We start from the raw sequence: 16,142 nt of genomic DNA, 5'->3' as shown, positions 1-16,142 counted from the left end.
GCTGGCTTTGAACTCAGGTACTCCTGAATCCAGGGCCGGTGCTCTATCCACTGCGCCACCTAGCTGCCCTGATGATTAATTTTAAATAGCAACCTTTTGTATTTAGCCTGTATATCTATTTGGAGCAGATTGTGGTATATGGTTTAAGGTGTGAGTTTACCTCATAGTTCTTTTCATTATTTTTCTTTTTATTTTTTTTAAATGAAAGTATTTTATTATTTTCCAGTTACATGTAGAGATAGTTTTCAACATTTGTTTTTATAAGATTTCCAATTTCAAATTTTTCTCCCTCCCTTTCCCCTCCCCTAGACAGCAGGTAATCTGATATAGGTGTTTTGTTTGTTTGTGTGTGTGTGTGTGTGTGTGTGTGTGTGTATGTGTGTAATATAACATTAAACATATTTCTACATTAGTCATGTTATAAGAGAAGAATCAGAGCAAAAAGGAAAAACCTCAAAAAAGAAAGACAACAACACCAAAAACAAAAGAAATAGTATGGTACAATCAGCATCCATATTCTACAATTCTTTCTTTTTTTTTCTTCTGGATTTGGAGAGCCTTTTCCATCCTGAGTCCTTTGGAGCTTTCTTGTACCATTGTATTGGTGAGAAGAATCTAGTCTATCACAGTTGATCAACACATAATGTTGATGATACTGTGTACAATGTTCTTCTGGTTCTCAGAGTTCTTTATAAATACAAAGGTCTTCTCCCTCTGGTATATGTTCTTAGGTTTATTGAACACTATGATAAAGTGTTTGATTCCAAACCTTAATTAATTTATTCTTCTTGTACTAAATAGTTTTGATAATTACTATTTTATTTTATTTTTTTAGTCAGCAAAAATCTGCCTTTTCCCTCTTGTACCACACTCAAGGAGAAAACCTCTGTGATTGATACATACACACAAATATGTACATATACATACATACATACATATTTACACATATACATATATGCTCGCCTTCCCCCATTTCTCTGAAATTATAATTGATCAGAATTTCTTTGTCTTTCAAAGTTATTTTTCTTTACAATATTGTTATTGTATACATTTTTCTCCTGGTTTTGCTCATTTCACTCTTTATCAGTTCTTTCATATCTTTCCAGGTTTCTTTGAAACCATCCCCTCTATTGCTTCCTAAAGCACAATAATATTATATGACAATTATATATTGTAAATTTTTTAATTATTCACCCAGCTGATGGCTCCCCATTTAGTTACCAATTCTTTGCCATTACAAAAAGAGAAATGAATATTTTTGTGATTCCTTATTTGCAGTTTCTTTTGTTTAAGATTAATCCTTCCCTTAGTCTATCTTTCCTCTAATTCCTCCTTCTCTTCTTTCCCTCCTATCCTCATTGAATGAAATGCATTTCTATATGCAATTCTCTGTGTATTCTTTCCTCCTTTGACCAGTTTATATGAAAGTGAGGTTCAAGTGTCAGCCACTCTATCCACCCCTTCCTTCTTGTTTATATAGACTTATATTTTCACCTCCTTTTTATGTGAGATAATTTCCCCTAATTGTCCCTTCCTTTTCCTCCTGTAGTTTATTCTTCTTCCTTTCCATTCTTTTAAGATTTTCAAGAGGTAACAAAACCACTCCCAAGCCTTCTGTCTAATTAAACTTCCTCTATAATCCTTGATGATTATTAGGATTTAGAGGAGGCACATATATTGCCTCCCCATATTAGAATTAATCTATTTTAAGTCCCTTATGATTCTTCATGTTTACTTTTTTGTGTTTCTCTTGATTTGTGTTTGCACCTCAGAGTTTTTATGCAACTCTGGTCTTTTCATCAGTAATACTTATAAGTCATCTATTTTATTGAAGGTCATTTCCCCTATAGTTTTTATAGGTAAGTTATGCTTGGTGATAAGCCTATATCCTTTGCCTTGAATATTGTATTCCAAGTTTTCCCCTCCTTTATAGTGGTGACTGAAAAGTCATGTGTGATCCTTACTCTTTAATACTTGAATTCTTTCCTTCTTTTTAGTTGTTTGCAGAGTTTTGTTTTGTTCTGTTTGGGGTGGTGGGGTGGTGGTGGTGTTTTGTTTGTTTGTTTTTACCCAGAAGCTCTGCATTTGGGATATAATGTTCCTGGGAAATTTCATTTTGGGTTTTTTGGTTTTTTTCTTCTGGTTCAAAGAGATCTGGGAAGTTTTCTTTTACAATTTCTTAAAGTATGATACCTAAGCTCTTTCTATGGTCATGACTTTCATATAATATAATTAAATTTTTTTCTCTTTTAGACATTTTTTAGGTCAGGTGTTTTTGCTATGAGATAGCTTATAGTTTCTATTTTTTTTTTAGTATTTTGGCTTTAATATTTTTTTTGTTGTCTCATGGAGTCATTTGATTCTATTTGGTCCATTTTAATTATCAGGGAATTTGTTGCTTTGGCAAGGTTTTGTACTTCTTTTGAAAAATTGTTAACTTATTTTCTGATTCTTTCTTCCATAGCTCTCATTTCTTTTCCAGTTTTTTCCTCTAGTGCTCTTATTTCATTTATAAAGGAGCTGAAATGCTCCACTAAGTGCACTCTTGGCCATATTCCATGTATAGACCTCTCTGTCTCCCTGTGCTGACCTGGACTACAAAAATGACTCATTGTGATTCTTTTCTTGTATTTCCCAATCACAAGTTAATTGGGTATGTTTTCCAGTTCTGTTTGGAGGATCTTTTGTGGTGGTGGCAGATCTTGCTTTACTTTTTCCTATTACCTACCATCTTGTCTCTACCTTGATAATTATAGCTTTATAATGTAGTTGATATCTGTACTGCCAATACCCTCATCCCTTATTTTCCCTTTATTTTGATATGCTAGACCTTTTGTTTCTCAAGTAAAGCAGCTCATAACAATATTAGCTCATATTGACCTGGTGAAATTATGTATACCCCCTTAGTATTTTCCCACGTGAATTTTTATCAACTGAGTTCATTTTGGCCAATTGTTTTGGCCTAGTGAGATCTTTTAACACGTGATTATTATATGCAATATGTTAGCAGTCCTTACTAGTTTTGTGTAATTTTCAGGTTTATAAAGTATGGCATATATTTTGGTGTGTTTGAAATGTTCAAGAAAATAGAATCCTTAGGATACACCATTTGAGGTTTTTCTCCATGTTGATATTATTGCACTAATCAACATTCTGTATTAATCAGTGCTATTGACAAAAAGCCCATTATATCTTATATACCCATGACTAAGTGTTTGCAATAGTCTAAATCCATAGACACCCACTTCTGGGGTCAAGATTGATTGTTATAATTTATTCAGTATTTAGTTTCTATGTTTTATTGTTGTTATTCTTTCCTTTTATATATTATTGTAATCATTGTGTATATTTTCTTTCTGGTCCTGCTTACTTTTATTCTGTATTATTTCATCTAAATCTCTTGATTATCTGAATTCTTATTTGTTGCTTCTTACAATGTAGAAAATAAGCTATTACATAATATATATATATATATATACATTTTGGCTAGTCATCCCCAATCAATGAGTACCTCTACTTTGTTTCTAGTTCTTTGCTACCATAAAAGTGCTGTTTTGAATATCTTCATTTATATAGAAATTTTATGTCTTTGAAATCTGTGTGATATATGCTTAACAGCACAAATCTGTGTTAAGTGCATGCTTATCTTTTTTCTGGACTTGAAAAAAATTTTTTTGCTTTCCTATAATCTAGGGCAGAGGTGTGAGCCACATGTGGCCCACAGCACTCCTGAGTATCACCTGAGTTAGATTAAAATGTAATTGGGAAGTATTCAACAACATAGTTAAAAATACAGTAAAACAAATTAATATTAACATGTGGTCTTCTAAGTCAGTAAGTGGCCTGCAGGGATCTTTATGTATGTTTTAGTGGCCATTCAAGTTTGAGTTGACACCAAAGGTCTAGGATTATATTAATTACATGGCTATGAGATGGGAAGAGATATAACTAGAAAACAGCTTGTGTGGGGGAAAAAATCTTAGGATTTTTTTAAAAACTATTAATTTAATATGAATGTATTGATCTAGGAACCCAGATAATTAAATTTTGGGACAGCTCTAATTGTTAGGAAGTGTATGCTAATGTTACTTAATCAGGCATAGTGTTTAGAATGAGGGGTTGAAGGGTTGATAGGTCCATTACATTCTGTTTTGGTCAGACAACATATGAAGTATTGTGTCCTTTTATGTGTGCCATATTTAGAAGGTATGTTGACAAGGCTGAGAGGTAGCCAGAATGGTGAAAGGACTCAAATTATGCCAATGAGCATCAGTGAAAAAAACTAGAAATGTTCAGTCTACAGAAAAAATGACAGAACAGAGATTAAAATGGCTTCACTTAGCCTCATAGGGAAGAAGTAAGAACAGTAAAAGGATGATACCTGATTTGGGCTTGCTAAGAAAAAAATTCTAACAATTAGAGCTATCCCAAGATGGGCTTTCTCAGAGAGTAGTGAGTTCTTCATAACTGATGGCCTTCAAGTGACATATGACTATTTTTAGGGATGTTGTAGATGGAATTAATTTGTTTAGGATTTGGACTAGATGACCTTTGAGATGTCTTCCAACAGCAAGCTTCTGATCTTATGATCTCCTTTGATACCAAGTGTTCCCTTCCTTCATTATTAGGAACTCTTAAAATAACATGTTCACTTGATTACCATCATTTACACATCACTGTGATGGAAACCTATTTTAAATTGGCTACTTAGTGTTTTCACTGAGGACAGTGATGGAAAACATATTAATGTGAGTAAGATATTCTTTTTAAAGCAAACAAACCTGAAGCATGGCATACTTTTTGAACACTACAATTTTGGTTTCCATAGCAAAGGGTCAAATTTGATGTTACTAACAAGTATATACATTCCTTGAAAACATAATTCATCTCTTTTAGTTCTTTGGCATTCACACAATACCTACTATCTTACAAATGGCAGACAACAAGTGAACATAATTGATTGAAAGTCATCCCTGATGAATAAAATAATAGTAGATCAGGAATTTCTGGGAGTCTACTGAGAACCTCTCCCACCCCCATTTCTCCCTCCTAATTTTCATTTCTTTCATTCTGAAATTGTGTTGGAGGATATAGTGTTTGTCTTAGAAAGATATAGTTAATTTGGATAATTTCAGTAGCATAAAACATAGACTGAAACAGTGAGACAAACTTTCCTTTTTCATGTGGCCTTCTTGTAGAAGTATGAGCTCCACAGAGGTCAGAGAGGTGTTTGGTATCCAAGCCAATTAAAGACTTGGCAGAGATGACCAATAAGTGTGCCAGATGGTATGAATTAGGTTGGGTTTTTTTCATCTTCCCCTTTGTTTCTTCCCAGGGTCCTTGAAATGTCATATGAGAATAACTTAACTTGTCAATGATCTGGGTTAGTTTTAGAACAGTGACCCTATCCCAGTATTCCAGTGCATATTCCTTGGAAAAATTGATTAAGGAATTAAAGAAATGTATTTTTAAACTATTACTTTACAAAACTAGGAAGGCAGATCCTTTTACATATAAAGTGGGTAATTTCTTTTAAATTACTGTGTTCGTTTTGGCTTTCCACATAACTGATCTGCAGGTGCTTAAACACCCTTTTGTAATCTTGTAGGGCATGAGTCTCTGCTGTGAAAATAGTGATGGTGGAAATGTTCCTGGTGCTTGGGGCATCTTGGAAGCTTTAAGGGTGTGGCAACTGGCTGACACCATGCAGGTGACAGAGCAAACTTCAGAAATATGAGTGGTCCTTCTGTTTCAGTACCCAGCTCTACTGGAATTACTTAAGTTTTCAAGTTGTGACATTTGCATGGGTTAGCAAGTACAGACTGAGAGCTGTGTTGGCAATCGTATAATATCTTCAAAGACAGAAGACAAAGTGACTTTCCATCCATTATTGATTTATATTATTCCTTTTATTTTCAGTGGAACAAACATGATTCTTAGCTATACTACTGCCAAGGTTGTTCCAGCCCAGAAATAAAGAACAATTCATTCTTTTCCAAATATCTCTTATTCTTTTTCTTCAGTACTTCACAAGAGCTGTAATTTCATCAGCGCAGGCACTCTCTCCCCTGGTGTAGGTCACAGAACCTCCATGACTTAGAAACCAGTTTTGTGTGTTGTTGTTGCTGAAGTATTTCAACCTCTGGTGATAGTGCTTATGGTTATGAGTTCCCCCACACTCATTGAGGTATTCAGAGGACAGGCCTACAAACTGCCCATCAGCAGGCCTCTTCTTGAAGCCTTCCCAGCTTCAAAGGATTTACAAGAGTTTATATTTCACATGGTCTTCAAAAACCCAGGGTCCCTCCATACCACAGTGAGGCATGTTGAAGCAAGAGCTTTAGTGAAAGAATTATTTTTTAAACAAAATTATTCAAAAAATTCAACCAAAATGTATTAAGTGCCTACAGTGGGCAGAACATGGTATCAGATATTTCTCTCTTTCATCCTCACCCCAACCTCTTTATCCTTTTCAGGTTCTTGGGGAATTAAAAGACTCAATGTCTTGATAAATGTGACCTTGAGAACAGTAATGCATACCCTCCTAATCACATTGGGTAAATACAAGATGACTTTTTGTTATAAAAGGGTTAATTGACACATCGACATAGTCTTGACAAGAGAGGAAGAAAACCATATCATCCTCATATTTATAATATCACACAGTTAATTCTTTTTTGGGGGGGGGGTTTGGGTTTTGTGGGACAATGGGGGTTAAGTGACTTGCCCAGGGTCACACAGCTAGCAAGTGTCAAGTGTCTGAGGCCGGATTTGAACTCAGGTTGAATCCAGGGCCGGTGCTTTATCCACTTCGCCACCTAACTGCCCCCCACACAGTTGATTCTTGATCATTATAACTGTAAGGTTTCAGATCTGGGAAGTAAGACTGTGGTGAATAGAACAAAATCTTGGGTAGTCATGCTGATTTGACCCCCCCCCCCTTTTTTTTTTTTTTTTTGCTTTATTTTTTCTTCTCCTCCACCTCCCCAATCTGTAGGTATCCAACTGGTTTGGCAACAAGAGAATCAGGTACAAGAAGAATATAGGGAAGTTTCAGGAAGAAGCCAATCTCTATGCTGCAAAAACAGCGGTGACAGCTGCACATGCTGTGGCTGCAGCAGTCCAGAATAATCAGACGAATTCACCCACTACACCAAATTCTGGTAGGTATTGAACATTTCTCTCTCCTATTTTGTGCAGGAAACCTCATAACATAAAACCCATAATTTACCACATGTGAATGTGTGGTAAATTCCCTTCAGTGCTCAAATGCTTACCTAGTATGTAGAGGCAGCCTGGGATAATGGAAGGAACACCCTAGACTTTTCAGTTAGGACCTGGGTACTAGTCCTGGCTCTGTCTTAAACTTACTTTGTGACCTTGGACAAGTCACTCATCATCTCTGGGCCCTAATTTTCATAATTGTAAAATTAAGGTGTCAGACCAGATGGTCTCTTAGTCAGTTGACTTCTCTGGACCTCAGTTTTCTCATCTATAAAATGAAAGGATTGGGCTAGATTATCCAAGGTCTTTTTCCATTTTAATTTCTGATTCTATGAATGAATGATCACCAAAATTTCACTATATATTATTACAACTTTGTAAAGGAATATGTAAATAAAATGAACTATAATGAAAACTTCCCTTTTTATTAGAAGAGTCTCAGGGATTTTTTTTCCTTAGGCATTTTAATAAAAATCTTTTTATTCAATAAGCAAACAAGCCAAGTTCCATAATGGCTGTTTTATTCAATGTTCAATGTATCACTTTAAGGGTTAACAATAAGTACTTGAAGTATAAAATATCAGAGTTGGAAAATGTACATGTTGCTGGCTGTTTCATGCAATTGAAATTTTTGCAAGTACTTTATATAACATATAACTAAGTACTATTGTTTTGTTTTTTGTTTTGTTTTAGTGAGGCAATTGGGGTTTAGTGACTTGCCCAGGGTCACACAGCTAGTAAGTGTTAAGTGTCTGAGGCCGGATTTGAACTCAGGTACTCCTCACTCCAGGGCCGGTGCTCTATCCACTGTGCCATCTAGCTGCCCCCACTAAGTACTATTGTTGTTTAGTTATTTTTCACTTGTATCTGACTCTTCATGACCTCTTTTGGGGTTTTCTTGGAAGAGATACTGGAGTGGTTTACCATTTCCTTCTCCAGCTCATTTTATAGATAAGGAAACTAAGACCAACAAGATTAAGTGACTTACCCAGAGTCACACAGCTACTAAGTGTCTGAGGCCAGATTTGAACTCAGGAAGATGAGTTTTCCTGACTCCAGGCCCAGCACTCTATCCATTGTGCCACTTAGCTGCCCGGAAATATGGTCTTGTTTATTTTAGAATTCCACTAACATTGACCAATTCAATTTCTTTTACTTACCTATGGTCTTTGTAGTGTTAATAATAATCAGGGATTTAAATTTTGGGGCATTATTAATAACAATAGTAATAATATCTTGACATTCCTCAAGAACTTTCTAGTTATGGTATGTTTTACTCTATTGATTTCAGTTGGTCTACATACCAACTCTAAGATTAGACAGTACAAATACTATTCAGCTATATAATAGATGAAGAAACTGAGGCTCTAAGAGGTGGAGTGACTTACCCAAGATTACTATAGTTATTAAGTGGTAGAGTAGGACATCAACTCAGGTCTTTTGACTGGTTCTTTGCACACTTCCTCTCCATTAGTGCAGTCCCACTGAAATCACTCTGCAGCAAAGTTTAGGCCAAAGCTGTAAAGTTCACAAAGATGTGAACTTTATAGTGGGGTAAAGAACATTTAAAAATTGTGGCAAACCTAAATAAAAGTGAAAGACATTCTAGTACCCCAATAACAAATTGACTTAATTGGCAATTAAGAATCATTACCTTCCTAAGGAGACCTTTTAAATATACACGCAAAAGTAAAAGTTCAGAGTACTTTTTTAATGGAACATGAAGATTGTGACTCTCTAGGGGAAAGTTAAAATAGAGCTTGTTGTTAAAATCAAACTTCAAACAAATTTTTCTTCTCTGGGTAATTGTCCACCATGATAGCTAATGATGTTGAAGAGCCTCTTTTTAATAATTAACTTTTGGGAATAGAAAGAAAAGAAAGTTCCAGGCCAGAGACTGCTCTGTTTTGTACTTGACATTGCCCATTGATAGGACTAGACTCAAAAGCAAATTCTTCAAGTGGTTATCTTTCTCTCATAGCACCTGAAGCCATGCAGGTGCTCTCCAATCTCTTAGATCTTGAAGTATTTATGTTATGCACAACCTTTTCCTTTTCTTCCTCCTCTCCCTGTTCTCAATTCTCTTGCCTCTAGATCTTTGGGGGTTATGTGTGTAGCTCTCTGTTATTCAGCTACTTAACTCTTTCCTTTCTAGGTTCTTCTGGTTCTTTTAACCTCCCAAATTCTGGGGACATGTTCATGAACATGCAGAGTCTGAATGGGGATTCTTACCAAGGGTCCCAAGTCGGAGCCAATGTGCAATCACAGGTAGGAGAAGTGCCCTCCAACTAGAGCCTTTCTATCAGGGTAGGGTTTGGGCTCAAAACTCCACCTTACTCTGGCTCCACTCAAACATTCTGTACTTCTCTGCAGAACCTGTACTTTCTATTTCTAAATGTGACCTAATCATAATAGCTCCCATTTCTACAACGCTTTATGGTTGACAAAGCGCTTTCCTCACAACCACTCTGTGAGGTAGGGAGTGCAAGGATTATTATTCCCATTTCACAGATGAGGAACCGAAGGCTCAGTTCCTAAAATCACATAGCTACTAAGTGTCGGAGCCCTAAGTAACTACCCCATTGTATAATTTTACGAGAATTCAAATAACAGTCATTTTTGGAGATTCAAACCTGACAAACTTTGTGAATGCATTCGGCTCTGGCTTGAGCTCATGGCAGGGGGGGATTGGTGCCTCTTACTTTGGTAGTTAAATTCGAGAGAACCGTTGGGTTTCCTTTTTAAAAAATATGATCTGTTTCATTGTCCTTTTTTTTTTAAGTCAGAACACAAAAACCTGAGCTGCCAAAGTATTTTCCATTCTCAACACAACTACCTACCATATTGGTTCAAATATAGGCCACCCCTGAATAGAAAACATATCCCTAAGAGGACATCTCTTTAAAAGGAAAAAAAAAATTATAGGTAAACATAGAAAAATAATCACACAGAATTTGCCTTAAAATATACAGTTACTGTGAGATGAGTATTTTTGAAATATATTTTTCAAAGGCAATAAAGATGTTTTATTTATTTTTATCATTATCACTTTCTTTGTCTTTGTCAATTTGGTTGTTGTTTGGTGTATACTGATTTTGGCATGGTTATAGGCTACACTCAGGAATTGTATCATTCAGATTTGGGGAAAGAGTGTAGCCTGTATTTGGACCGATACGGTATTTAATACATCTGTTATGTGTGTGATCATGTGCACAAACTCACATCCATAAGGAGGTTTTCAGCCACATCCAAATGGTTGCTGTTGACCACGTTGAGTCGAACCTACCATTTGCATTGCCACAAAGGTGTAACTGTTTTGCTGGCATGAGCAAACAAAGATGTGAGTTTAAATATGCAATGAATTGTTGAAATTCTGCCAGTCATTTTTGATTGATAAATTTGTCTTTCATGGAGGATGCTAAACCCTTGTGGCACACATAATTCAAAATGTTTCCTTTTGTAAGTGATGATCTTTTAATAGATTTGGGATGATGAATTCTGTTTCATCTCACAGGTGGATACCCTCCGTCATGTTATCAATCAGACGGGAGGCTACAGTGATGGCCTGGGAGGAAATTCACTGTATAGTCCACATAATTTAAATGTGAGTACCCCTTGGGAGCATTATTTGGAAGAGCCATACACATTGTCAGACAAACATAGTGACTAATAAATGGCCCTTAGGCTTGCTGCTCACCTTATTTAGTATTTGTACTGGAGAAAGAACCTCCCCTTCCCACTCCCATCCCTTTTTCCTGTGATGAAGGATTTAACAAGTGAAGAAAAAGTTGTGGATTTTTCTTATTTGGAGGCTCTTCAGATGAACCATGGTCAAAGGAGATAAGGGACCTTGGATATTGTTAAATGCTTACTAGACTCCAAACTCCCATTGACATTTTGTAATTTATAGGTTCTTTACTGAAGGTCACCATATTATAAATTCTTTTATGTTCATTGTGCTCTTTTCCAGGTAGGTGGCATAGCTCATGCTATATTTTTAGATTCAAGCAGGAGGAGAATTGTGAACTCAGAGAATGTTAAAGCTGAATGAAACCTTAGAACATAGAATGTTGCAACATAGGTTATTAAACATACAGAGCTGGAAGGCATGTTAGAGATCAGGTGGTTTAACCCCTTATTTACCAGAAGAGGAAACTAAGTCCTAGAAAAGTGACTTGTCCAAGGTTACATAGCTCATTCTCAAAACACATGCAAAAAATTGTATCACTAAGGTTTTATCTGACAATAGAGAATTCCATTCCTATGAAACAGTTGAATAAAGGATCAATTCACAGCATGAAATTAATTTTAAATTTCCATTGGCTTATCAGTTTTAGGGGTAACTAATTTTAACATTTCAAAGAGATATAGTTGCAATTTTTTATTTGGAAGGAACCTTAGAGATGAATGCTGAAGCCTAGAAAAGTTAAGTGACTTGCCCAAGATCATATAGCTAGTAAGCATTGGAATCTAGAATTTGAATCCAAATCAATTGTTTTTCTGCTGTGTCATATTGCTTCTCAGTTCTATTTACGCCAAGGCTTTAAATTTGAGGAAGGGAAGGGAAGGGAGGAAGGAAGGAAGGAAGAAAGGAAAGAAGGAAGGAAGGAGGAACAGATATAGAAACAGACACATGGAGAAGCATGGCTTTTTTTTTCCTTCCTCTAATAAACTTGGCAAGAATTGACCTTCATTGTATAATTCTTTTAGCACTCTCTGTCATTCCCTGTTCCTAGCCCACATATACCCACAACTTCTGGGTAAATGGAGCATCAGGTTACTGCCAAGAGGGACTGGAGAGAAGTGTCAGAGACCCTGAGATGGGAGAGGGCATGAAGTATTCACCATACAGCTCTTTTCCTGGCTCTGATACTTCTTAGCTGTATGACTATAGGGAAATCCCTCTTTGAGCCTCAGTTTCTTCATCTATAAAATGGGGGAAATAATTCCACTAGCTACCTCACAGGGCTGTTTTGAGGAAAACACCTTGTCAACCTCAAAGCACTAGATAAATATGAGTTGTTGTTATTGTCAGTGAGAGAGTTGGAAAGACTCTCCCTTTTTAAGACTTCTGCTTGACAGAAGAGTAAATATTAATGATTTTAAAAGTGATTGAGGATGTTCAATTGGAAAGAGGAAAAAAACGTACCATTAAATACTCCAATCTTTTACATTGGAAATGTCAAATCTTTCTTTTTGGGGTTTATAAATAACTCATAATAACCCACAACAAACCATATAAAAAGCCTTTTAGTTGCATTTCTCCTTTTTCATTTAAGCATTTTGAAATGCTTCAGAGAATTTGCGATATCCTTATCAACATGATAAAATATGAAACTGTGATTGCCTGCAGCATTTTACAGACATGAATTCCATCTTCACTGATGAGGCTTGATAAGGCGCTGTTGTATAATACAGTGCATAATCTCAAACCACCAGAGTAAGGATTAATTTATTTTGAAAAAAAGAATGCACGCTGACAACCTCTCCTCCAGCTGCCAAGCTGGGTAAAAATATTGTACATTTGTTGTTTATAAATTTGGATAAAAGAGGAATGATGTTTACTTCAGATGGAATATCTTTAGACTTGTATCTGCACAAGAGGCTTTCTGTTTCTAAGTCGATTTTCAGACCTCAAAAAAAACAACTTACCTCCTCTATTGAGAAGAACATTTTTTATAATCCAAATGGATGTGCACAGCTTTGGAGATATTTAAAGCAGCATTGTGATTCTGGGGGTGGGGACAGGGAGTATGAAAGGGGAGGATATTTCTAGTTTTGTTTTGTGTTCAAACGTGAGATGGTTCTTCAGCAGCCTTGGAAATTCTCTTTCCATTTGATGCTATTGAGCTCTATGAGGTTATTTACAATTGCCTCTCTTATGGGAGAAAGAAAGGTGCTTTATAGGATCACAGGATTTAGAGTTAGAAGGGACCTAAAAGGCCATCCAACTGAAACCCTTTGTTTTCTGAATTATAGAACTGAAGCCCAGAGTTGATTGAAGAGCTGGGGTGTGAAAGCTGGAGTCTCCAGACTCTAAATTCAGGGTTCTTTTTTTTTTTTTACAGGCTTATTCTCCTTACTACTATTAATTGATTGATTCTTGAAAAAATGTAACTTTAGCTTCTAAGGATGGGGGAATGGAATTGGATTTTGGATCCATGGTAATGATGGGACACTGCTGGGCTTGAGCTAGCTCAGTTCCTCTCAAACTGCTGTGATAGTAAGGTTTTGCAACAGTTTGGTGAGTTTAGGTTACACCATATTAATAACACTATTGAACTGTGTTGGTCAGGGCAATGTTATTTGGGGTGTACTTGGAAGAGTTTGACAGTTAATCGAAAGACAGAGAACTCCTTTGAATAATGATTCCTGAAGGAGGAAACAATAGCATTCCTATTTCAGTAGTACAATCCCATGAGGGAGCCAATTAAAGCACTGTCATCCCCATTTTGGAGATAAAGAAACTGAGGCCCAGAGAAATGAATGACCTATGACCACACATTTAAGAAGGATTAGCTGGTATCCAAACCCAGGCTCCCTGACATCCAGTCTGCTATACTATTCCATGTAGGAAAAGAGTTCCTATACAGAATATGAAAGCATTACAACCTAGACCCAAGTGGGGTCAAAAACCTTGGCAAATTCATCAGCTGATAGATGGTTTGAGTTTTTGAGAATGCATCTTTTTTTTTTTTTTAAATAGATGCAAACTGGAATTCTGAGCAGGGGGTTTGTTTTGGTACCAAGCCACATTTATAGTGTATTAGTACAGCCTAACCTTTGGTGCACTGGCAGGCCTGTGTTCTGGGGGCAGTGTTGTTGCAAAGGCTAGTCTGTGCCCTGAGCATTTAGAGTCTGCCTGGCTCACCCTGGTCTCTCTAGAAAGGGCTGCCCCGTCACTTCCACTCAGTGTTCCCCAACTCATAAGCCCAGCACCTCCCTCTTCTTGACTGACATAAAAATATGTAGCGACAAGCTGTCTGCCACAGCAGAAATTTGATCAGACATTGATTTCAGCAATTGCCTCTATAGGCCAAGACATAAGGCAAATTTGTTTCTGAGCACTGTTATTGCTGATGCAGGTCAGATGCAGGAAGGGCCAGCGGCGTGTGGCGACATGTAGTAACATCCAAAATGGGAGCTACATTTATAGATAATTGGAAAACAGATCTGAATAGTGTGTGTTCCTCCACAGTTCATGCATTTTTATTCTAGAGGATGCAATTTGGAGGGAAATTCTGGCCTACATTCACAAGAGGTTATAGCAGGTGGCTGTCAGACATGCCCAGGAAGGACGCTGAACTTTCTATGGGAAGGGGAATTAGTCCTGAAGTTTATGCTTCCTCGAGCTCAGAGCTTTGTTTAAATCTTGTCCAAGCAAAAGCTCTCATTAATAACTCACATTTTTATAGTGCTTTACAGTTTTTAAAGCTTTTGATATATCACAAACTCATGTGATCTTTACTTTTAGCCTAGGAAGCATGTATAATTGTCACCCTTTTATTACATGAGGAAACAGAGGCCTTAGAAGGTAAAGGTAACTTACCCAAGGTCACTCTGCTAACAAGCGGAAGAACTGGGCTATGAACCTCAATCTACCTCCAAATCTAGTATTCTTTTCTTTTCACAAGAGCAGGCAGGGGTCTTAGAGGTCATCTGAACCAAACCCATTTTGCAGATGAAGAAACTGAGGCCTATTGAGATAAAATGACTTGCCTAAGATCACCCAGGTAATAACTAGGAAAGGCAAACTTTGAACCCAGGCCACATAACAATAATAATAATTATCATTTACATAGCACTTCAAGGTTTGTAATGCTTTACAAATATTATCTCATTTTACACTCACAACAACCCTGTGAGGTAGGTGCTATTCTTATCTTCATTTTACAGATGAGGAAACTAAGACAGAAAAATGTTCAATGACTTGCCCAGGGCCATGCTAGCTTTAAGTGTCTAAGCTCAGATTTGAACTCAGATCACCCTGACCCCAGGTACAATATTCCATCCAATGAGCCACCAGTTGCTCTAAAATTTTGACTAAATCCCATATTTGTCTTCCTGCACCACAAGCTTGCTTTCCTACTTAGATTTCTTTAAGAATTACTTTATTTGGGGGCAGCTAGGTGCCGCAGTGAATAGAGCACCAGCCCTGGATTCAGGAGGACCTGAGTTCAAATCCGGCCTCAGACACTTAACATATACTAGCTGTGTGACCCTGGGCAAGTCACTTAACCCTAATTGCCTCACCAAAAAAAAAAAAAAAAAGAATTACTTTATTTTGAACAGCAAACCAATCACCAATAATCGGCAGCTGGTGGATTCCTGCCAACAATTGTATGGCTGAATCCCTTCTACAACTTGAAAATTTATCACTGTCACATTTTGTGTACATTTAGTCTCAATGTAACTCCACATTCTACAAAGTCCTGCCAGCAAATGTTTCAGGAAATACCTATTCCTAAAGCAGCTGATGTAAGACTGGTGTCTTTGGGATGAGCACTCAATCTCTGACTCATGGGTTGTAGGGTCAAACTATGACCCTACTACTTATTGTGCCACATTAGACTCATCACTTAACATCTTGACCTTAGGATCTTTATTCATAAAATTAGGGTGTTCCTCTATGTGATAATAATGGCTAACATGTAGATAAGGCTTTACCATGTACTTTCCTCACAACAGCCCCATGAGGCAGAAGCAGTGTAAGTAGGATGATGCACGTTTTACCCCGGGTGGGGGTGGGGGTGGGGGAGTGGAGTGGAATAAAACCTGAGAAGAGAGGTAAAGTAACATTGCCTCATGGTCACACGAACACCAAGAGTAAGTGCCTATGTCAGACTCTGAAGTCACATCTTTCACTCTGAGCCTCATGGCCTCCCATTCTAATGTACTACAGGACCTTTGGTAGAAGG

At 37.0% G+C, this 16,142-nt stretch overlaps 1 protein-coding gene across 2 annotated transcripts in view; it reads left to right on the top strand.

Annotated features, from left to right (window-relative positions):
* Positions 1 to 16,142, top strand: part of PBX3 (PBX homeobox 3) — a 311,413-nt gene that overhangs the window by 293,953 nt on the left and 1,318 nt on the right. The window contains exons 6-8 of one of the 2 annotated variants that reach the window (XM_043989757.1): positions 6,998 to 7,163; positions 9,380 to 9,492; positions 10,739 to 10,828. In XM_043989757.1, the coding sequence (XP_043845692.1) occupies positions 6,998 to 7,163; positions 9,380 to 9,492; positions 10,739 to 10,828 (369 nt within the window). The remainder of the gene's footprint in view (positions 1 to 6,997; positions 7,164 to 9,379; positions 9,493 to 10,738; positions 10,829 to 16,142) is intronic. The other variant, XM_043989758.1, reaches the window with a different exon arrangement.

This window comes from Dromiciops gliroides, chromosome 2 (assembly GCF_019393635.1).
Source record: "Dromiciops gliroides isolate mDroGli1 chromosome 2, mDroGli1.pri, whole genome shotgun sequence".
NCBI classification, from domain to species: domain Eukaryota; kingdom Metazoa; phylum Chordata; class Mammalia; order Microbiotheria; family Microbiotheriidae; genus Dromiciops; species Dromiciops gliroides.
The sequence above is the reverse complement of the archived record's forward strand: the minus strand, read 5'-3'. Positions and strand labels throughout refer to the sequence as shown.